Below are 24,254 nucleotides of genomic sequence, written 5' to 3'. Positions count from 1 at the left end.
ACTCGTTTAGCTCAGATTTTACAGACATTTTTGGGAGTTTAACTGTGGAAAGTTTCTAGTTGAACTTTCAAAATGTTCGTGGCCAACAGCACAGAGCCACTGGAGATCCTGGATTGGCAGCTGTGGAATAGTTCTTATGTCTTTGCTCAGAAAAACCAATCCAACCTGGTCCTGCACAGGATGCTGTGTAAGGGAAAGAGTTCATTGTCTCCTTCAGGCAGCAGAGGTGCCAAGTGGAGCAATTAGTAATTTATCAACCTGCTTTTTCCAGCAAGTGTGGGGTGTGGTTGGTTTTGGTTTTCTTTCTCTTTTTCTATATCAGCATCGAGTCTTTCCTGCCACCCCACTGCCAGAGCCACGTGAGATGATAGAGCAGTTGGCAGAGGTGGTTAACAGATTCTAATTTAGCTGCCCAAATGTGTCCTTGCAGAGGAAATAATTTGATGGCTCTTTATAGGAGAGAATAAAAATGCAGGAAAGAGAATAAAAATGGAAGGGGGGAAAGAAAGGGTAAACCTCTGTGAAAACAATGCACAGTGTAGAAAAATAGACATGAGTTTTTAGCTAGATGATTTAGTAAAACCAGGAAAACTGCTGGATACTGCAGAATGTTTTCTTTATGCGTTTCTGTTCAATTTTTATGTCAGTGGTTTGGAAGAAGATGTCAAATTGCAGTTGTTAAGTTTGCTGGTGACACAGAAATTGGACTGGTAAAGTAGATGCTCAGGAGTGTAGAGTAACCAGGGCTCATTTAGAATAATCACTTTGATGCTCTTCAGTGGGAATTTGTACCTTTGTGATCATTACATCAGATTTGGTGTCTGATCAGGATTTATATGTAGCAGAGTACAGAGAGAAATGTGAGATGGTGATGGATAACTGACCTGACAGCAGCCAATGCAGTTCTTATTTGCTGTGCTGGGAGATCTCTGGAGTTTTGAAAAAGAGAAATAAAATGCCATTAATGTAATATGTGCCAGTCATTAGACCATTTCTGGAATATTTAGTCCACTTTTGTTGTCTTTGTGTCTGAATGTATTTCAAATTGGAAAAGGTTGATGGTGAAGTTGCAAGATAAAATGATCTACACTCAGGCAAATCTGCCTTTCTGTGAGACTAAGGAAAACTATTCAATCCTAGGGAAATTAGTGCTTTAAATCCCAGTCTGATGGTACCTATACAAGAAGATTTTCTGCCAATGGAGGGTTCTTAAGTCACAGATACAAAGGTGTGACAGGTTGCAGTGAACAGAGGATGAAGTTGGGGGAATGCAGAAGGGAAATAAAGTGGAGTTTCTTCAGTAGAAGTTATTAAAAATGCATGGTGGATTTTGTTACTTAAAATCTCTAAAAGCAGACAGGCTTCTTTTTTCCCAGAAGGTAGTGGGGTTCAACCAGTTGTTAGAATGTTGGTATAAGAAACAGATTATTATATTTTTAGAATGAAGAGAATAAGGTGTTTCCCTGACCTTCAGGAGTACAATGTCATTTTTCAGGGGACTTCATTGATACTTGCTCTGTCTGTGCAGGCAGGATCACAGTTGCTCTCATTGAGTACAAAATGTTTATACTCTCAACTCATTTTTTAAAAGTAAACTCCATTGCCTTCAGCTTTCATTGACAGTCACATAAAGTATCATTGATTATTGTATTTTATGACAATTATTTAATACTTTTAGATTTAATAATGGATTAATATAGTAATTAATGCAGAGTGCTTACAGATGTAAAAACAAGAAAATGCCTGAGTAAGTATAGATGCTACAGATGAATTAAAATATTTTCTACTTAAAATCTATAAATAACCAAGTTTTTTCCTATTCTTCAGACTTTTGATCAAGAAAATGTTTATTATTCTTCACCTCAGCACAGGGTTCAGCTTGCAACACAAAGCTGTTGGTGAAAGATGTTGCCATACAGGCTGCAAGGATGCAATCCTGTGGTTGAAAGAGAAAGTCTTGGCTAATAGACATGCACATAATTAAGAGGGACATAAAAAGGCATCTAGTGGACACTTTACTAATTATAGTCTTGATTTTTTGGACCATTACATGTAAAGTAGTTTACTATACAGAGAAATTTTTTAGCATTGGACTTCATAAATCTCTTACTCAAGTAGCTTCTTTAAATATTAAACAATGTAAAGATGTCATCTTATTTATTTATTTATTTATTTATTTATTTATTATTAAACTAATTGAGTTTCTAGTCCTTGCTAATATTAATTACAGGTATAAATATTGTTGTCTTCTTTGGGAATGGTGGTAACTTTGTCATGCTTTTCTGCTACTTGTTCACTTTTTTTGGTGTGTTTGGGGGTTTTTTTGTTCCCCAGGGGAATTTTATCAAAAATCACCCAGATGACTTGGTCCTGCTGCTGTGGAAAACAAATTTACTGGCATTTCCTTAAAACTTCTTGGTTTTTGTTGTAACTTGACCTGAAATTACCATTTCAGTAACATTATTGGAATTACCTGTTGGGATCAAAGCAGCACCTTCTGGGTTTCTGTAGTTTGTGTTTGATGCACTTTGTTAGGGACTTCTGATTTTTGCAGCTCTAGATCTTGCTGAGTTCAAACAGAACTCAAAACAACAGCTTTTATTTCCATTCCTGATTAAATCTGTAGTTTTAAGGAGAAAAAGCATATTTTTTATTTATCAGATGAAAGTTAGAGGAGATGTTGAATGTTTGTGAGTACAAAGATGGTCATATGCAGCAGAAACCTTCATAGTGCTTTTGTGTCCAAGCATATTTGGATACAGGGATTTACATAGTTTAATTTAGCAATTAAAATTATGGCAAATGTAACTCCTGAGGAATGCTACAGTTTTAAAGTATGGTCCAGATGAAGAAACACATTTTATTTGCCACTCCAATTTAGAGACACAAAGCTCATTTTATCATACATTCAGATAAGTTCTGTTATGCAAGTTTGCAAAGCAATATTGCAGTTACAACGTGTAAAAGTGATGTAAAAGTCAGTGTCTTCCTGTGCTTTTAAGCTGATACCATTTTGGATGTCTTGAATTCCTTGCATGTTCTGATCAAAGCTCTGTAAGGACTCCACTCACAGCAGTTCTCAGCCATGGGATCAGTAATCTGATTGGGAATCCATCATACAACACTTTTCTATTTAACTATGTTTTTTTTCCGCAACGCAAAGAATTTCCTTCAGTAAGTCTAAAACATTATTTGCACTTATTAGTGGGAGGGCTTTTATTCAGCAGATTAGAAACTTACATTTTTGGTGAAGACACTGCTCTTCATGTCATTAGTGGTGTTTTCTGGACATTTGCCAAAGTGTTGACATGGAAAACGAAGCGGGGGAAAAATAGACAGAAGAGAACTGTCTGGGGAAAATAGTTCACAAGAGAGTAAAACTTTCTTTTAAACATTCATGTATTTGAAAAGCAGGGGGGATTTATAGTTACACTTGTGACAGTTTCAGCATCATTTATTCTCTGTGCATTTCTTATCATCACATTCTCTTGCATCCAAAGCACTGTATTGGTTCCACTGTCTTTTTAAGGAGTTTTAAACAGTCATTTGTAAGAGAGTGTACTTACAAGCACTTGGTGTCATTTCAGTTACCCTTTCTTGAATTTGTTGCCTCTGCTAAAATGATAGAGATGAATGGAGGCTCACCCATAACTGAGTGAGTTCTGATTTAAAACCAGCTCTCGACCTCTGCTTTGGACAAATTTAGTCATGATTTGAGCAACTGTTTTAAAGTGTAAATGTACCAGAAGCACACACTACTCACGAGTTTTATGCAGTAGGTAGAGTTACCTAATGGTTAAGAAAGGCAAGCATATGAATCACCATGGTCTATAACTTTTAGAGCAGCTGCCAATGAGTTCTATCCCCTGAAAGTATGACCATCAAAGAAACAGTGTAATCAGTTAAAATGCTCAAATTTGGCTTTTTTTTTAAAGTTATTCAGAGTTTACTTACGGTGCCACCGTTTGGTTTTGAGACTTTTGATGCTTGAATTTTCTACTGTTACTTCAATGTCATCAGATTTTTCAAGACTTTTATCATCTTTACTCAAAGTAAAAGAAGCACCAGCCTTGTGAGGATTGTTAATGGCTCTTTGCTTTGCTGAGACCAGCAGTGACCAGCTTGTCCAGTGACATCCTTGCTCACCTCTTATTATTTGGGGTTAAATTGTGGGCCTGACACTTCCCTGCTGGCTGAGGATGTGGGTGCTCAAGTGATGTTCATGAAGTGCTTTTCAGCCTCCTCAAGGAGGCCCGAGGAGTGAAAGATGAGTTGTAACATTTTTTTGTAAAAAGGGAAGAAATATTTTCTGATATTTGGCCTTTTGTAAGCCTGTTAGCAAAGAGACAGAGTGAAAATATATTTCCAGTGAGGGTGAGAGTATCTGTAGAAAATTACTGGTTTAAATTCCAGTGCCTTAAATATGTAAATAAAAACCTCATACAAATTTTTTTTCTCACCTCTGACTCTTGAGGCTTTTGTTACTGTTTGCTTATAGCAGACATGCTTTATGTCATATCTTTGGAAGACTTTCTGGTGTTTTAATGTACTATTAGGGACTGGTAGTGGAGAGCAATTAGGATGTCCCCTGTCGCCAAAAAATGACTTAGAAGCATCTTGCAGCTCTCAGTAACAACTCTGTAGTTTAAACAATCTGGAGCAGTTTTGATTTTCCCCTCCAGTTCTAGGACTTCCCTTCAGTTTGTTGTTTAGCTGAGGAAGGCACATCTTTCAGATAATTGCATCAGCTGACACATGCAAGAGTGTCCGTGGCCTAGAAAAAGAGCTGTGACTGTCAGTTTGTGTATTCACACACAAAGAACGGGACAGCACTGAGCTTAATCATCATTCTTTCCCTCACAAGTCCTCCATCCCAGCTTGAATTCATTGTGACTGGGTGTATTTTAGCAAAGTCCTTCTTTACTTGCTTATTATATGTATAAAAGTAACTTCACCAAGGTCCTTAACTCTGTTTTCAGCAGTCCATGCAGTACCTGAATGTGCTGGTGCCCAGTGCTGAGGCTGCTGCAGTGCCATGGAATTCAGTAACCCTTCTGTCCTCTCTTTATTGGCAGCATCACCAAGGAGAGCATTGTGGATGTGGAAGGTGTTGTGAGGAAAGCATTTCAGAAAGTCGGAGGTTGTACTCAGCAAGATGTTGAGCTTCATGTTCAAAGGGTAAATGTTTGAGCAAATGGAGCACTGGTTAATTGTTTGATAAATGATCTGTTGAGATTGACTCTCTGCATATATTAACTTTGTCAGTAAGGAATCCCATGCCAGAGAAATAAACTCCTTTAAAGTGCAAATTTCAGTGTGTCTTATGTAAACACTAAACATTTCTGGGTTTAAGTTTTTTGGGTTTTATATTTTCCTATTTTTATGTGCCATTCGAATTGCAGTATCAAGTAAAATAAAGTATCTCCCTAGAACAATTTGGGTACAAAAGCTTGTAATTCTTATTTCTGATTCTTAACTGAAGCAGATACTGGACTAAAGTCTGCTTCTTTTTAAGTGCAAGTCAGCAGTTTCTTCTTTATCAGAGTTACAATCTTCCCCTCAATACAATGGAGTGAAATACAGAACTCAGGGCAGAAATAAACTCTCACTGGCTTAACAGTATGGGAGCTTTTGAAATCTAAAATTCCTGGAGCTCGTGCTGTAGGGGTGGAGGAAGTGCAACTTTATAATTTGTTTAAATAGAAAGCATATTTAAACCTTTATGTAATATCCTTTCCTTCTAAAGGTTTTTAAGCAAACTCTGCCTGCAATACAGCTGAAACACAGTGGCCTCAGGGCTAGAGTACAATGGCTATTATAACAGTAAGGTAAATTTTAGCATTGGGGAAAACCTGCAGATAGTGAAGAAATATGTTTTAATATGTGTGCAGGTTGTCATACGCTTGATTTTTCTTAAAGAACATCGAATTCACTACTCTTGTAACTAGGCTGTAAGGCAGGGCAAGCTGTTTTTCATTCTCTGATTGTATTTTAGGTGTCTCATAAATTTTTCGACCTGAAATAGCTCTTTCAGATCTAATCAGATGATAAGTAAATAATACATTAACAACAAGAAGAACAGGATGATTCTGCTGGAATCAGAACCTAAAACTCGGTGAAGTCTAGCTGGCATTGATGCCAAGAGCCTTGCCCCTCAGGCAGTATGTGCTTGCTAAACTTGGTGCTTCTCAGAAGAAAAAAGGATATTTTTAATCTTTGAAAAGGAAAGCAAGAACTAAGCATTTCCAGTATTGTCATGAGAACGCACCCGTGTATCTCCAGTACTTGAATAAAATCACAGCCTATGCAAACAGTGTTTCAGGTCTGTGCCAGAAATAGCCCTGTGTCAGTGCCAGCTCCCATGGAGCAGAGCCTCAGCTCTTTCTGTGGAGCAGAGCCTCAGCTCTTTCTGTGGAGCAGAGCCTGAGCTCTTTCTGTGGAGCAGAGCCTCAGCTCTTTCTGTGGAGCAGAGCCTCAGCTCTTTCTGTGGAGCAGAGCCTCAGCTATTCCTGTGCTCTCTCGCTTTCAGCTCTATGTGATCAGCTCGGCTGAGCCCCGCCTGCCCCTGCAGCTGGACGATGCTGTGCGGCCAGAGGTGGAAGGAGAGGAGGTGAAACCTTGGCATCCTCAAATGCCTTTTATTGTCTTTGTAGCTGATCAAAAGCATGAAAGCAGCTTCCTTAATGTGGTGATTTTGGGGGTTTGTTGGGCTTGTATTTTACTTCTTTTATGTTATCCAAAGCTCTGTCCAACATCTCTATAGCTCTGATGGAGAACTGCAGCAGAAGGTCAAAACCAGAGGGTTTCCACTCTTGCATGTGTTTCTGCTGGGTCCTCATAGTTGGGTTCCTCTGTGACCTCTGGGAGAAGTTACACCTTTACCTTTGCTATGCTACCAGTGCTGTATGTTTTTTCTAGAATGATCTAGAAATTCTGCTGGACTTAGAAGTAACGCTCATTTTTCTCCATTAATTTTGTTTTGTTGGAGTATTGTTTATTTTTTGGATGTGTATTCACTATGTGTTTTTGCACAACTGTTTAGGATGGAAGAGCTACTGTAAACCAAGATACAAGACTGGACAACAGAATCATTGATCTGAGGGTAAGGAACATACTGTGCTGCTTGCTTGCCTGCAAGTGTTTATTCTTCACATTTCTAATCCATGAAGCGAGAAAACTCATGGATTTGATGGAAGTGTTTTGTTGGCCAGAAAAAAAATAAACAAGATGTTTTTGTGAGTGGTGTTGTGAAAACACAGGGTTTTTGAATCCTAAATGTTCACCTCTACTGACATTAATTAAAGAACAGGTATTAGGAGTTTGAAGGAGAACATTTAGTATTTGACATGTGGCCATGTACGACAGGGCTTTTATTTACAAAAGTCAAAGGTGACCGAAAAGGGACAGTTTAGATACAGCATATTTTCTTGGATGTAGTCTTTGATACCCAAAACCTGTGAAGAGCTCACTTTTGAGGTATAAGATGGAAGTTTAAGTGCTATAGAGGTGCTGTAATGCATGTCCTGGCAGTGAAATTGTACCAGGCCACAATACCAATCTCATGCTCTTTGTTTCTTCCACATTCATGTATTTTCCTTTTATTTTTTTGAAACACCTTTCTTCATCCAGGTCATAGAGGCACAACCTTCTCTGAATTCATAGAGCTCCCAAATATTTACTCTTTTTGATCAGCTTCAAAAGAACATCTACTAAATTACTTACAGAATTTTGATTCTTTTTTGATAAAACAGCAGTTAACACTAAATGTGTAAGTAACTAACCATTCTTACTGACAGGAGGCACCCTAGCCTTTTCCCACCTTTGACTCTCCACAGTAAAATTTTAATGAACTTTTCATTGAATGAAGACTGTGCTTAGCTCATTTTTTGGTGTACACAGTTCTGATAATGGCAATTTCTCAGTAAATCAGTCTATGGGCTGGGAAATGAAACACAAAAGTCACTTATGGGGAAATTTGGAAAACTTCTGGCACTGAGATACTTAGAGCATTTCAGCATCTGATCTCCTTATTTCAACAACAAAAACTACTTGTGCAAATTGTTTTACTTGGACCAAAGTTAATTGCTTTTCACTTGAGCTTATGTATAATGCTGAGTAGCTTCAATTTGCCATTACTTTTCAGGTTACTCAGTATCTCCTCATATTGGTCTCTTCATCAGTCTTAAATTAAGCCTTTCAGAATTCTGTTCTAATGATTGAAAGTGAAAATCATTTATTTGAAGGATCATCAGCTTGCAGTAGTGGTAAGGCAGTGTACTAAATTGAAAGGAGAGCTCTGGGATGCTGCAAGTGCAAGCTTTGCTTGAACTTCTGGTGATGAATAAAAATAATCAACAGCACTCCAGAGAAACTTAAGAAAATCCATTAAATTAATGAAAATAATAAACTGGAAAGAGCCATGAGCCCCAAAGAGAACAGAGAAGTAATACAAAGGGAAATAAAGGTTAAAAATACTGGCTGAAAAATGGCATGGAGGTATCCTTGGCTGGAATGCAGTTGAGGGCATCTGCCTACTCATTAGTTTGCCTTGTTTGTACTGCAGGAGCTTTGCTTCTGCAAAAGAAGATTCTAAATAATTCTGTGTTACTTTGATCTGTGTTTTTTAAAGGGACTGCTGAGTAAACAGGAAAGGTATTTAATGGAGAAAGGGGACATCCCAGTGGGAACATGTGCTTATATGTATGTTCACATCCTAAGCACTGTGTGCAGTGGAATCACAAGAGTGGGGGTACAAAGGCAGTTTGTCCTTCGAAATAACTGGAGAAGAAACCCAAAAAGCAGTCATTGATTTTCAGTGATTTGGTTCCATTGACTGGAGCTACTGGAGTACAAGTGGGACCTCAAAGAGCCCCTGGTGTTTCCAGTGCACTGCTCAAGTAGGCATGTGCTGAGGAGGAGAGGAAAATATGGTGTGTTAACTGAAACCATTGCTGGCCACTGCTCTGCCATAGCTCTTCCTTCTAGGAAAACCAGATCATGGGCAACAGGGAAGAGGTGTTAACAGAACAGATCTAATAGAGGTGCTGTGCTGATCTGTTCCTATGAGTGTGGGAGGAAGGAGGACGTCCAACCACAGATATCATCTAGTTCTCCTCAGTGCCCCAGTTTTCTAAGGAAGAAGGGGGTCACTGAACATCAAAAACAGAGATACTGTTTTTTGGAGAAAGATTTAACAAGCTAAATGCATAGATCTTGGCTGGGCTTGGATTAAAAAAGTCCTTAGTATGAAACTAAAATTATTTTTGTCCATTTCACTGCAGTATTTAAAGTAGTTAAGTCATTTAACTAATTTTAAGTAGTGATTAACCAAGGAATTCATTGGATAGGGCCAAATCATGATAACATGGAGCTGTGAAACTCAGTTACTGCATGAATAAAAAAGACTGGATTTCCAAAACTAGCATCACTCCATCCAGCTATAATGATATATGGAGGAGAGCTTGATTATGATGCAGAGGAAGGAGTGTAAAATTAATAATAAGGAAATTACATTAGTGGAGCTGTAATATGCGAAGTATTCTACAAAAACTACAAGACTTCCATACTTGTGTACATGTGAAAATTGCACTGAGCTATTAACAATCTTGCATTTTGGTTGCTTACAGAGATCTCTCAGAAGTGTCTGATAGGCATTTTTTTTTTAGGTTAGGGATGGGAAGTACTTAAATGCCAAGATCCCAAACTATTGCTGTAGTTGTTATTCTGATGTATGTAGAGAAAATTGTGATTATTTAGTGCAGAGGGGTTTTAAAAATCATTTCCAAGGAAGGATGACTAAGGAAGAATGAACCTGTTCCTGCTGGGTTAACTCATAAAATACAGATCACACACTTGGAGTAAAAAGTCAGGGGTGTGGAGAAAGGAGAGCTGGTAAGAAGAAGGAAAAGTCCTTGCACAGACCAGATTTTCTTACACATAACCACAGGTGACTGTGAGGAAACCACTGCTGACCTAAGTATCGATTTTTCATGGGGGCTGAATGAAAGTCAAACCACTTGATTCTAGAGATGTTTGATTTACCCTTCACTTACTGGAACAGTTAAAGAAGGCAAAGTGGAGCGCTGACTGTGTTTTAAATCTTTGCTTTTCTGCTGTTCTTAAGTTTAACTGCAGTGTTCTGTGGTGTGGAGACTTCCCATGTCTATAAAAACACCTACTTCAGTCATATTTCATGAAGTTCTGTGACAGATGAAACGCAGTGAAGAAAAGACCAGTGAAACACTGATTTTCAGGTTTTGCTTCTGAGTTTGTCTTCCTCTGAAGAAAAAAATCAGTTCAGGTGCATCCAGTTTTACAATGGACCTGACTGATGTCCTTGCTCTGGCTTATTTTTGATGTTCAGCAGGGCTTTTATCTCAGCAGTATCTGTCCAAATTTGGCTTGAATTACATGCATTTTGCAGTCCTGGTGCTGTAATTGTGTCTGCTAATGCACAGCTCATTGAGACCAAATTGTAGCCTTTTCAGGGTCAGTACTATCTTGTTTATGCTGCTCAGGGTAGAGCATAAACATTAAACTGTATCTTTAGTACTTTATGGATGTCAAACTGTGTCATGTGATAATCCAACTGTACACTGATCTTAATGCACTTTTTTCAAAATACTCGATTACTTCAAGCTTGATTTCATTGTGTCGAATTCAATTTACTCATTGCAAAAGCTGTGCTTTCCCTGGCTGAATTCAAGCTGTAATGAACAAGCAGATGTGCAGTTTATTTTATTGTGGGTACTGAAGACATACACAGTCCCAGTTGTTTAGACAACAAACTTCATAGATTCTTCTTAGATGATAAGTAATTTGAATAAAAATTAACTTCAGTCACTTTGGGGTTAAAAAATATTATTTAGTACAGATTCTGTTTCCTAGCAAAACCTTCATTTGTCCTATATGTAGTAAAGGAATGGCAGAATTATTTACATTATTTAAAATAATGTATATTACTTAAAAGAATATAGATTGCGTTATTTTCCCTTTTTATTTAGCCAACCATGTACTTATTGGCTGTTTATGGTGGAAGATAGCTAGTTACAGCAGGCAAGCAGAAAAGCAAAAAGGAGGAGAGAGCAGAACAAATTCTAGAGCTGAGGTGAGAGTAAAAAAGAAAAGTTCAACTTTGCATGTCAGTCTCAGCTCTGTGAGATACAATCACCTGAGGTGTGAACTGCCCTCAATTCCACTGAGACACATTTGGTCTAGTGCATTGCAGTTGTTCTGTCAATAGAGCTTGTGCCAGATGAAATAATGGTTTTTATAATCTTGCTTACAGTGCTCAGTTCTGTTATTATTAATATCTTCCATTGTAGCATCTGAATAATAAACACACAGGTGAAATTAGGGTGAGATTGTGATTGAAACTTGTATTTCAGCATTATTAGCTAAATGTTCTTTTTCTGCTGTGTGTAACAAAGGTGATCCTTAAAAATAAGGAGTTTTCCTGTAAAATGAACTTTAAAACATAACGTTGCAGTTAAGTGTTAACTGCAGCAACATTTAGGTGTGCTAAGTGTGTTTCTCTTTCTGCTTAACTCTTGAAGGAATGTTTACTATCTTTGTCATAGTCTCAGGTAAAACAGTTTGTTAGTATATATGTGGGAGAGTTCATATTGGAGTAAACACTACAGGAAAGGAGTGCCATGGCAAGATCTTTTTTAAGGGAAAGGTAAAAATCAATTAATTTTGGCAGCTGTCTCTGTCTTTAGTTTGCTGTATTGTACAAAGTGTGGAAGTTCTGTGTTACCCACCATTGTACAAACTGGGTAATACATATACCAACATCTCAGTTACTGAATTGTTTTCTTCAGATGAATTAATTTGCTTTTTGTCCTGAACACCATACCAGTGCAAAAAATTTAATTACATCTGAAAAGTTTTTCTCCATCTTTAAAATCTTCGGAAAGTTGTGTCACATGAAACTTTTGAGGTCATTGATTTAATTACACTGCAAATTGGCAGGTGCAGTTCTTTAGGAGCTTATTTCAGATGTCTTGTTGGGCTGTTTAATCCTTACAAGGAGACTGCAGTATCACAAATTCCCAGCAGTTATCCATGTTGGCAGTCTGTGAATGAATGGACACTGAAACTCAGCCACCTTTGGTGAAAGAAGAGTGGTCTTGTCGGATCCAATTTGAGGTACAGAGAATTGCTGCTTGTTCCTGGTCTGTAGTTAAATAAAAGCTTCAGTGTCCAGTTCTGTGAATTTGGCTGCTTTCATAAATACTGTTTCTAAGCATAATTTATCATTATAGATGGCTTGGGAAGACAGAATCTTTGCCCTGCATCCTCACAAAAGCTAGGAGTTACTGCCTGACAAACCATTGTTAGTGCAGAACTGTGCTAGGTATTGACTGGCTGTGTTTCTGTGCACAGTTTTAGGTCAGACCAAGTAATTGCTTTCAGATTGGGTTTAGCAACCATTCTTCTTTTTCCTGGGAGTGTGTGACTCAGGACTGCGTGCTCACCTCTCTGGCATGAAACTGGGGTTGGGTTCATCAGAAGGGTAGAGGAGGCATTGTCAACTACCCCACTTTAGATAAATGTGACAGATTTTATCTATTAGCATTTTCAGAAATGTGTCTGATTCATCAAAAACTGTATTGGTAAACCCAAACATGACTTTAAATTGGAAAATGTCTTTCACCTTTTAAGTAGGAACTGGTTAAGAAAAAAAAAAAATCCTTTGAATGATCCTGGTGCTTTGATGTGTCACTACCAAGTTTTGCCCAGAACTCAGGCAGAGTCTTTGCACGTGTCTGATTCTGGGAGACCAACGTAAAAAAAGTGAAAAACTTTGAGGGTACTTTTGTAACTGTTGCTCAAAACCTCATTTCCTTCGTTTTGAACACTTGGAGTGGCGGCTGTGGTTTGTGCTATCAGACAGTGAGAACTGCCAGCTATTATTTACTAGTCTAAACCACTTGCACCCCTGAGATATTTCGTTGGTCAGCTAAAACGGCAGCCAGCCCCAAATTGCTGCAGGTCTGCAGCCTTCCTGCAGCTTTCTCCTCGGCTGTGTCGGTGAAGGGATGTCTTCATCTTGCAGGGATGGTGGATGGAGCTCTATTTCAGCGTTTCTCCTGACTGACTGTCTAAATTCGGGTGCTTATATAATTTGTTTTGGTTGGGGGTTTTTTGTTTTGTGGTTTGGTAGGAGTCATGTGAAAAAGCCCACAAGCCTTTTCTTGCCCTAACTGAAGAGCTGGGTACCTTTCAGAAAGGAGAAGTAAACAGTGCTGTGACGCAGGTTGGCGTAAAGAGCCGCTCTCTGGGTCCTTTGCAGGAATTTGTTTGACTCTTTGTACCCTTTTAGGTTGCTCACTGTCACGTTTGAAATGCTGCAAGCCCAAAATCAGATATGGGCTCAGTGCTGACGTCTCTCAGTCTCTGCAGTGTTCACTAGGGTGGTTTTGTTCTTCTTCATGCCACAAGTGTTACAGGAACATTTAGTGTAGGTATGTGCTAACCAGAGAAGTAGCTCAGTTGTGTCATTTACATAAACAAAAAGGTGATGATCAATTCAGCTTAATCGACTTCTGTTTTCAGCTAAATGCACTTTTTAAGAGTAAAAAAAGACAGAATTGCAGTTCATATGAACAGATGTTCTGTGGACTGTTGAAATGCTGGGAGTTTAGCCCTTGCTTTTGGGATGTTTTTGAGGCAGTGTTGTACCTGGTTAACATGTGGCTGTGTTTCCACATGAATTTTGTAGCCTGCTGTGTTTGTAACCTTTAACAGACAAACCTTTCTACCTTCTGTAAGTTACTGATGGCTTTGCTTTTATCATGCTCTGTATGTTACTGCAGCTGTTCTAGTTCACTGTGCTGAAAGCTTCTTAATGGGTTTAGTGCTTTTATTCAATTTCTTACTATAAAACCTTTATTTGCAGAAGCACATCTCATAAATCAGTTATTTTTTAAAATGCAGAATCGACCACAGTGCCTCCTTTATAACTGAATATGCCATAAATTGAAATGAATAATTTCTCTTGTTTCCTCTGCTGTTTCTTTTTGTGTAATAAAGAATTACTGATTTGCACATTTTGCTTTTTGGGCAGATACGGTAATCAAGTATTCCTAAGGGAAGAGATTCATCCTTCCAACTGCCCAGAAAAAGTAATAGAGTCAGGAAAAACTAACTTAGGATTCATTATTTTATCTTCTTCTTATAGACCTCCACTAGTCAGGCAATCTTCTGCCTTCAGTCTGGTATTTGTCAGCTTTTCCGAGAAACTCTTATTCGCAAGGGATTTGTGGAAATTCAGACTCCCAAAATCATTTCAGGTATTGTATATGTGATCCAGCAGCTCCAGGTGTGCTTGTTTTACACTTGCTCAGTGTTCCTATCTGCCAAAAAGTTTTTATTTTAAAAACATGAAGTTTCATTTCTAGTTTAGATGCAACATAGCAAACTTGTAGCTGGTGTCAGAGTTGTTCTTTCCTTTTCTCCTGACTTTGGATTTTAAAAGAATGACAAGACAGGTATTACATATACCTCATTTATGTATTCCACAGTGCATACTAAGTTTTAATTTGCTAAATAGAGGTGTCTGATCATGTGCATTGTTCTTCCAGTGTTCTTACTGTTGGGCACTGACAGTTCCATTCTCAGTATACAAAACAAAAACCCACTCTAATTTAGATTAAAAGCAGATTCCGTCATAAAGAAGTTACAATATACGTATGATGGTATAATATATGATATATACAATATGTCACTTCTTCAGCAATGAGCTCATGGCCAAATAGAAGGTGCTGGGATACTTTTTTCTTTTTGGAAATGTGGCATAACAGCTTCAGCCTAACTTAAAGTCTGGAAATGCATATTTTGCTTCCAGTTCTGTTGTTGATTTGCTGTATTGTTTTCAAAAATCAGATTGGCTTATTGGTGTTCCTTGAGGTTTTGTTGATTCCACGAAGATATATAGCATGGAAAATCAGGGCAAAATATTTGTGGTGTTCTCATTGCATGTACATTGATTAAATAAATATATTTTTCTTCCTGAATTTTATACTTCTGTATTTATATTTTTGAAGGCAGCTCTTGGTTGAGATAAAAAAATGAGCTTTTTAACAAAATCTATGTAAACAGCTATTCTTTCAACATGGAAAGTATGTTGAAGATTAGATAAGTTTTTTCCTACAGAGACAGTTAAGGCAGTCTGAAGTACTAAAAGACTCCCAAGTAGTTTATTTATGTAGCACCTTTGAGGAAGTGTGCTATTCTTACTGCTCAGTGTACCATTGAGAGCAGGCAAGCAAGCATCCTATTGTTTGAATGAGGCCGGAGTTTGTGACATTAACCAAGTCAATACAATCCTCACTGAACTTCAAATTTAAACATCGTGGCTGTCCTAAGATCTGAGGTTTTAAAAGTTACCTCAGTTGAAAAATAACTGTAAATATTCACTGTAACTGCATCAGTGGGAGTAGTGATGAAAGAAAAGAAACATTAATCTCACTGGAATGGTCAGTAATAATAATAAGTACTTTACCTAGAGTCAGATTAGCATCAGACCTTTCAAAGTTGATTAACTAATCTTTTGCTGTGGCAGGTTTTGTTAGCAAGTTAGGCCAGTGCACCTCTCCTGTCCCACCCTGGGGAGTGGCAGGTGGCAGTTCTGGCAGGCAGTTTGCAGGAGGGACACAAATGACGTGTCCTTGGTTCCTGTGCTCTCAAGGTAACTGACTGTCTATGAAAACTGCCTCAAACTGAGAAAAGCTTTGTACCTTTGGCATGTGGCCCCTGGTGAACTTGGGTTTAGCTGTGAGAGGTATCGATGCCTTCAGTTAGAGAGGATGGCCCTGGCAAAACAGGATATGCAGTTTGAGCTCAGGCTCTGCAGTCCCCCCTGGCAGGCTGGGTCACCCACAGAGCTTGGTGGCCACAGAGTGTTGGGCTGCAGGTAGGTGGGGTGGTACACACACTCCAAGGTGAAGGGCAGCTGGGAACAGTAACATTTTAAACTACCCCAACTAAATTTGCAGGTTTGTAAGACAAGGTGTGACAGTCCTAAGCTGCAAAATTTCCCTTGGCATGAATGCATGCAAATATATCTTTTTCCTCTAATATGCTTTGAAGAAAAATCTCTTTCTGATCTCTAGATGTTAGCCCAGTTATCTGTCGTTCTCTCTCTGATGTATTTTTTACTGTTTTATTTTAATTATTACTTATAAAAGCATTTGCTTTTCAGCTGCCAGTGAAGGAGGAGCCAATGTGTTTACTGTGTCCTACTTCAAAACCAGTGCCTACCTGGCTCAGTCCCCACAGCTGTACAAGCAGATGTGTATATGTGCTGACTTTGACAAGGTTTTTTGCGTGGGGCCAGGTAAGAAAAGCTTTGCTTTAACACCCGTGTGAAGTGGGCCCTGATGGCTTTTAGCAGCTGCAGCACTAATGAGACAACAGGCACACTGAGAGCTCTGAATGGTTTCACTTAACACAGTTTCACTTACCAAGCACAAATTGCTGTTGAGGCACTAATGAGAGTAAAGTTGACAGAGAAGTTACTGGAACAAAACTAAAATGGTGAAATAAGGGTGGAATACTCTTCTCCAGTGTCTGCTGTGGTGTGAGGAGGAAAAATAGAGTTGCATTGGAAATGGGTAATGTGATGAAGTTAATGAAACGTGGAAAACACCATAACTACAGCCATAGTTTCCTGTTCACCATGCCCCTTTACTGCCCAGTACCAACCAGTTAAAATAGGCAACCTAGCTTTGAGATTGCATATTAACATAGACTTATCCCTTGCTTTTGTGCAGGTACCAAACAACATTATTCAGAACATGCTTACTTTTAACTGGGCTGTCGATAAAGAATGAAAAATTAATAATTTCAGTCCCATTCTCTCTGTCTCAAAAGCATGGACTCTTTAATTGGTAATACAAATTTTTTACTCTAAGACCTCAAATAACCTGTAAATGCTGAAAAACAAGTCAATAACAGCTTATAGAATAAAAAAAAATTCCAAGAAATCCAGAAGATCTTAAATTTCTTGTTAATTACTAACAAATGAGTCATGGTTTATAGGAAGACATGTTTATGTCACTCATATCTGAAAAAAAAAAAACCATCCCAGAAGACACACACGTGTACAAGTCCACTTCCTCTGAAAAGGGCAGTTTTCAAATCTGATAATGTTGCCTGCCTGAAAGTGTGTCTATTTTTTGCACTTGTTTCTGTGGGTCTAAGGAGAGATCCTGCCTCTCCACGGGACCTGTCTGCCTTGTATCCTTGGAGCACCACAGCTACAGGGATGCTGTCACTGTTTCAAATGATGCTCTGAGGCTGCTGCTTTTCCTTCTGTTTTTCAATGGGAGTTTTCGTGTCTAAGGACAACATGTCTCTAATGCTGATGTGATTGTCAGGGTTATTTTTCCAAATGGAATGATCATTTCAGGTCAGTTAGAACTTCTGTCGTTTAATTTTACAGTATTTCGAGCTGAGGACTCCAATACTCACAGACACCTGACTGAGTTTGTTGGCCTGGATATTGAAATGGCTTTTAACTATCACTATCATGAAGTGGTAGATGAGATTGCAGATACCTTGGTGCAGATATTCAAGGGGCTTCAGGAAAGGTAAGAAGAGCATTTCCTTCTTTTAACGAGCAGCTTTCTTTGTTTGACAGCTCTTGCACTGTGGTATGAAGTGGGTGAGCATTTTATCTTCAATTTGTCAGATAATCATTGATAATCTGATCTAATCTCAACAGAACTTCAAAACAAACATTTTTGCTTTGCTCTTAGCTATTTTTTCATGTCTGACTTTTAAAGTTCACTCAAACCATAGACCAGTAAAGTACTTTTAGCATCTCCTGGAGCGTGCTGGCCTGCACTGAGAAATTTGCTGTTTGCTGTTGGAAGGATTTTCTAACAGAAATGATCCATCATTATTTAAAATGTCTTTTTGTGGCACTACAGGCAGCAGGTAGAACAACAGATTGTTCTGTTTTGGAAATGATCTTGTTCTATTTTGAAAATTATCCTAATATTTGCTATACAAGAAAGTTTTTCTGATTAAAAATTACTGCACCAGCCTGCATCTGTTCCATGATAGCAGCAAAGATTATTTTCCACTATTCAGTCTAACTCGTTAAAAAGTCAAACCAAAAGTTTAGGAAGTTGTTTTCTTTTGTTTACAAGTTAGACTGTCTTGCCAGCAGAAATGCAAATGTATTCTTCTGTCCAGAAGGAAATGTCTTGTTTATATTTGAAATAGGATATTACTCCTATAAAATAAAATATAAATATATAAAATATATTTATATAAATATATATTTATATAAAATATAAATATATAAAATATATTTATATATATATATATAAATATATATAAATAAAAGAAGAACCCGGGTAAATATTACAAATCAAAGGGATGATTTCTCAATGTCTTTACTGTGAAAATTTGACCTAGTCAATTATTTCTTACAAAAGAAATTAGACAGAAGTGATAGTAAAATATTAACATGTATGTGTGTGAAGTAGGTGCATTAACTTGGATGAAACATTTCATTAGGATTGTATAGAATTTCTCCAGAAGTGGCTTTAATACAGTTTTTATATTGCAAGAGGGACCTCTTGTGGTTCAATGTTGTGCCACTGCAAAATCTGTGTCAGATGCAAGTTCTTGATTGTTCTGTATTTGGCTTCTCTTCTTGTTTCCTCATACACAGATTCCAAACTGAAATCCAGACCGTGGGCAAACAGTTCCCATGTGAGCCCTTTAAGTTCTTGGAGCCAACTCTGAGGCTGGAATATCGTGAAGGTGTGGCCATGCTTAGGGAGGCTGGAGTGGAGATGGGCGATGAAGAGGATCTGAGGTACTTTGGCAGTGCACAGATGGGAAGGTGGCAGGAAAGTGTCAGTTTTGTCCTCTGCACCTGACAGCTCCCAAGAAGGAACCACAGCTTTTAGAGGAATAAACAGGGCTTATATCCAGGTCTCTTGACAAGTAAATGAGTAGATGTGAAAATAGTCCTTTCTTTTAACGTAGGCTGTAGGTACAAACTCTGAAATCTGAAAGAAAAAAACTTACAACATAAAGTGAGAGCAACTTGAACCTTCTAAGGATAAGAAGTGTTTGTTTGTCTGTCAGTGGCAGCCCTTCATGTGAACTGTCACATGTTTTTGAATAGGATTAAACAAAAAGATTCTTCAGTCTCAAGGTCTTGCTTTTAAGAAACATCTTTCCATTTCTTCCTTCCACCTCTCAGGAAAGTGATTAAGCAGTTTTGATGCATTCCCATTGATTTACTGAAGGATGGTTTAATTAGCTGATTGTATGTCAACTTTTCTAAACACACTTAATGAAATAAAACATTTATTTCCCATAATGTATCCATTACCCTTAGGATAGTGTGCATCTGTGCATCCAAGAAAGTTTCAATCATAAGAGCATGATAGAGCAAAAATAATTTCCTCAGCAACTGCTCATGGTGTTTCTCACTTTTTTTGTTGTACACAAGATATATGGCAATAGGAAATGGAATACACAGTTCTTCAGTAATCAGAATATGGTGACTACCAAGTAGTTCTATTGAGAACAAGAATACCTTTAGGTATCAGTTAATTTAAGGGATTTTTAGGACCAATACAAAATATTTAAAAACAAATAAATATACTTTATTTCTGCAATTTCTGTCTGCACAATCCAAAACATTCAGAAACAAGTACTAGATTTTCTAAGGCTCAGGGTGCAGCAGATCTGTAGCTTGAAGTCTTTTTGGCTTTATGAAGTATATAGCCAATACATGTTTAAATTAACTTTAATGGTGATAATCTTTTTCAGCACTCCTAATGAAAAGCTGCTGGGACGCCTGGTAAAGGAAAAGGTAACAATTACTTTAGAATGAATAAATTTGTTGTTATATCTCAAACCTGATGGAGTCATTGGGTTGGTATAAATGCCTGCATGTAAAACAGCTTTTTACACACTGATGGACAATAGAGTGTCTCAGAACGTGCAGACGTTGTGAAGCGTTTCTGATTACTATTTTTAATTATCTGACTGCATCCCCATTTTGGTGCTGTGTATTTAACCTACTCTCAGTTTTATCTTAATCACTGTTAAACTGTTTCACACCATTTTCAGTCTTTTATATTTATTTCTATCATGTTGTACTGAGTACACCAAACAGGATAGTCTGTTCCAAAACCTGTTCTTATAATTGAAAAAAAAAACCCCAAATCAGATTCTGACTAAATCTATAGGAAAAGATGAGATCTTTGGGGAAAAAAAAGTACCTGTTGCTACAGCAACACATTTTATTGCTAAACATTTTTAAGTTTACACTAGAAGTAGTATTGGAAAATTGAGACATAATACACCACTTTCATTGATAACTTATTTTTTAAGACAATATTGTAGGAAGTTATTGGGAGATTTGTTTGAATTTTGTTTCAAAGATTCACTGTTTTTGTCTTCCTCTTGTCATTTGTTCTTTATGTAATTTTCTTTTGTTCTAACTGCTTTAAATTACCTTCTTTCAGTACGACACAGACTTCTACATTCTGGACAAATACCCTCTTGCTGTGAGGCCTTTTTATACAATGCCAGATCCAGCCAACCCTGTAAGTAAAATTCCTTGTTGCTTCAATGTGTTTCTCTTTTTTTCAGTTTAAATTATGCTGTGTAAGGATAACTTGACAATATAGATAAAGTACATTTATATGACCATAGAATCATTGAATGGTTTGGTTTGGAAGGGACCTTAAAGATCAGGTAGTTCCAGCCCCCCTGTGATCTGCTGTTACAATTAACATTCTGATAACAAGAGCAGGTCAGTGTTACACAACTTGGGAAATGTTTCCAGTTGCTGGTGAAAACATACTAGAGAGATTGGGAGAGCTTTATGAAGAGATGTCCATGGTCAAACACTGCTGCCATCACTGAAAAGTGGCAAAAACATTCTTCCAGGGCAGCAATGCTTTAACATAAAAGATGGTTTTTTACATTTCCACAGTTCAGTCCTAAATCCAGGACAGATATGTTCAGAGCATCTTTTGCTGGGATAACTACATGCAAGTGTAATGGCTTGCCAAAGGGTGTGGGGATGAACTTCAGTTTATTAAATCAGCTCCAGTCTGTTGAGAAGGAGCCCAAGGACTGTAATTCATGGGCAAGCTCCTAATATATTGTACTCTTACTGCACAACTTTGAATATCACAAGTGGAGTTACTGAGAGGTGCATATTTGCAACCTATGGAGTCACTGTGGGTAGGAAATAAACTCATCTTTGTTTTTCCAGAAAACCTCTAACTCTTATGATATGTTCATGAGAGGGGAGGAGATCCTGTCTGGAGCTCAGAGAATTCATGACCCTCAGCTGCTGACAGAGAGAGCCAAACATCATGGCATTGGTAACATATCCATTTAAGAGAGTATAAGTCATGATTGAATTTGTGTCCTTTAGAGGAAGAATTTGGGACAGAAGTTCTTATATGGCCGTAGTGCTAAACTCCCAGTACTGTTTCATTTGTAGTGTTAATCCATCTAATTCTGTTCAACCATCTGGAGTGGTGATATTAAGAAATTAGTTTGTTTCCCTGCAACTCCTTGTTGAAAAGTTATAAACAAAATTGTAAAACAAATCCGTTGCAGTCGTAATTTCTAGATAGTGCTGGATGATTTATACATTCAAGGAGTAAAACCCCACTGTTAGCTTGTAAATTTTTTTGTGTGTTTGCAGTCCTGTAATCACTTGTATGTCTGGCTTGGGGATCATTAAGCAGGTGAAAACCAGATATTTTTCCTTTCTAGATTTGGAGAAGATAAAGGCTTACATTGATGCCTTTCGGTTTGGTGCCCCTCCACACGCAGGGGGTGGAATAGGTGAGTGCCTGTATTTTATTTTCTTCTGTGTTAGCTTAACCTACACTGCTCAGTCTCAAGCAGAGTTCAATATAAAATTCATAACAGCAGCCTTGTTAGGTGAATTTGTGGGGCTGTTCATCCTGGAGGATTTAAGGAGAGAAGCTAAACTACAAGGATCATCATAAAACAAATAGGCAAAATATTAATGGCACAATCTGGCAATTAAAAAGTAGGTGATCACAAGAAAAAGTGCCAGTTCATTAGCCAGGCACATCACTTTCGAATTTGACCCAAGAGGCAAATTGAAGGAAGCAAGAAGGTACTGTATTCTGTATGGATTTATCAGAGCCACCACCCTACCAGCAGCCACAGGTCTCTGCATTTGGTGAAGCTGTTCTGCAGTGAGGGGAAATAAGTGGTTACTTCTGCCTTATCAGGGATTTGACAGAGTGTCACTGAGCAGCTTGATGCTTCTTGTTTCAGCAAAGGTATTGAGAGGCTTCATGTCATGGTGTGTGTTTTATAGATAAAAATGAAAAGAAGATAGGTTTTAGGCATCTTAATGACAACAACTGACAGTTTTGCACGTTGCTTTCATAGGCAGGATGAAATCTATTCCTGTATGTGGAAACAGGACATTTTGTAGGTCCTGATCAATAGAACCAGAATTTCTTTGATTCAGTCTTTCTGCACTTGCCTTCCGACATACCTACAAGGTGTGAGTGTCGGTGGTCGTGCAGTCCTTGTGAGCAGAGGAGATGCAGCATTTGCTGATGATCCAAAATGATTTAGGGCAGTCAGAACTGACAGCAGGGAAGCTGAAGGTACATCCTTTCTGCAGAGTAAGTGCTCCGTATGGCTTGTCCCAGAGGTCAGGCCAAGTAACAGCCAAACAGGAGATGCTGTGGGAATTAACACTGGGTTCAGGCTGTTCCAGGTGGAAATCTTAATATAGGAAGGCAGTGTGTGGAAAAAGTAGGGTGCACCTGGATTTCACCTCAGCATGGCTGGGGTGCTTATACAGCCTCATGGATTAGAAAGTCCTTCTGTGTTCCTCAGGACACACATAACCTCTGATATTTCAGGAAGAAAGAACACAACAGCCAGTGAAATACTTACTATCATGAAGATATCATCAGAAGATAGTTACACAGATGCATGGTATGAATCTACATTTTTGTACTGCAGAGGATTTGGGATGAAATTACCCAGGTGTAGGTTTTTGCTGTGGCTGCTTATGGCACTTGGTGTCTCTTGCTCTGAAGCTGTTAAGACTGGTTTGGGCTTTATTTGTGTTACTGTATCCGAGGTACAGTTCTCCTGATTACCCACCTCTGCTCTCAATTTTCTATACCTTCCTTGAAGTCCTGAAGTGATTCAGAGCAGGCTTGAGTCTCCAGTGCCATTGCTTGTCAATACCTGTTCCAAATGCTGTGTGTGCCATGGCAGAAGGCACTGATGTAAAATCCCTAATTTTTGGTTTAGCTCCTTCCCGCAGGCACACACGCTGGTGTGAACACCTCAGCCTCCGGTGGGTTTGGCTGCCAGTGGGTGGGAAGTACCTGTAGCTTCTTAAGAGTTTTGAACAACAGACTGACAGCACTGCTGGGTTGTTTTCATCTGTTTTAGGGCTGGAAAGAGTGACCATGTTGTACCTGGGACTGCACAATGTCCGTCAGACCTCCATGTTCCCACGGGATCCCAAGCGACTGACACCCTGACAGGAGCTGCTGCTGAAAGTTGGAGAAGATTTGCCCTGCAGACAGATATGATTGCAAGCATATCCCCTGCTCCTCATGAACCTGTATTGATTTGAGCATTATGATATGCAATTAAAAACAAATTCTCCTTTATGAAGTGCCACATTTTTTTTATCCGTAGTTGTTTATTTAAAGGAAAATATTTTAACAGATCAGGACTCTTTGTATTGGCAACTGCATGTTTTTAATGAAAATGTGATACTTGGAGTTAGTATTCTGGTGTCACATTAAATTGTATCATTTTTCTAAACATTTTAATAAATTATGCAATAACCATTTTGCATTTTTAACTTATGTCAGCAAGATTGAATATTTTGAAGTATGGGCTCAAAGATAAAATTTAAAAATCAGGAGGAGACCAGCCAACTCTTAACTTACAGGAGTGTCAGGTAGGAAGCAGGTGAGAAGAACATTCTTAACAAGAAGCCTTTGTTTGAAATTGTGAAAATAGGGTGAAATAAATCTCTCAAAGTAAATTAGATGCAAATCTGTCTTTCTGTTTTTTGCTTTGTATTCTCTCGAGATAATAATGAATCAATAAGGTTTGTTTGGGGTTTTTTTTAATGATGTAATAACTCTAAAGTTTAAATTTATTTTCATTATATCTTCTTCCCCCCCTTTTTTTTTGAAAGTTGTATACAAGCTGAAGACTTTTTCTTTATT

General features: G+C 38.1%; 1 protein-coding gene across 1 annotated transcript in view; it reads left to right on the top strand.

The window, feature by feature from the left end:
- DARS1 (aspartyl-tRNA synthetase 1) overlaps positions 1–23,867 on the top strand; it is a 36,240-nt gene extending 12,373 nt beyond the window's left edge. The window contains exons 5-16 of the mRNA XM_051810287.1: positions 5,076–5,178; positions 6,530–6,610; positions 7,043–7,102; positions 14,186–14,297; positions 16,208–16,342; positions 17,450–17,597; positions 18,692–18,838; positions 19,807–19,849; positions 20,508–20,588; positions 21,266–21,377; positions 21,778–21,849; positions 23,461–23,867. Of these exons, the coding sequence (XP_051666247.1) occupies positions 5,076–5,178; positions 6,530–6,610; positions 7,043–7,102; positions 14,186–14,297; positions 16,208–16,342; positions 17,450–17,597; positions 18,692–18,838; positions 19,807–19,849; positions 20,508–20,588; positions 21,266–21,377; positions 21,778–21,849; positions 23,461–23,552 (1,186 nt within the window). The 3' untranslated portion in view covers positions 23,553–23,867. The remainder of the gene's footprint in view (positions 1–5,075; positions 5,179–6,529; positions 6,611–7,042; positions 7,103–14,185; positions 14,298–16,207; positions 16,343–17,449; positions 17,598–18,691; positions 18,839–19,806; positions 19,850–20,507; positions 20,589–21,265; positions 21,378–21,777; positions 21,850–23,460) is intronic.
- The last annotated feature ends 387 nt before the right edge of the window (positions 23,868–24,254 follow it).

The sequence above is a fragment of the Manacus candei genome, unplaced genomic scaffold, assembly GCF_025592945.1.
Source record: "Manacus candei isolate 608988 ecotype Guabito, Panama unplaced genomic scaffold, ASM2559294v1 h1tg000077l, whole genome shotgun sequence".
In the NCBI taxonomy this organism is placed as follows: domain Eukaryota; kingdom Metazoa; phylum Chordata; class Aves; order Passeriformes; family Pipridae; genus Manacus; species Manacus candei.
The sequence above is the reverse complement of the archived record's forward strand: the minus strand, read 5'-3'. Positions and strand labels throughout refer to the sequence as shown.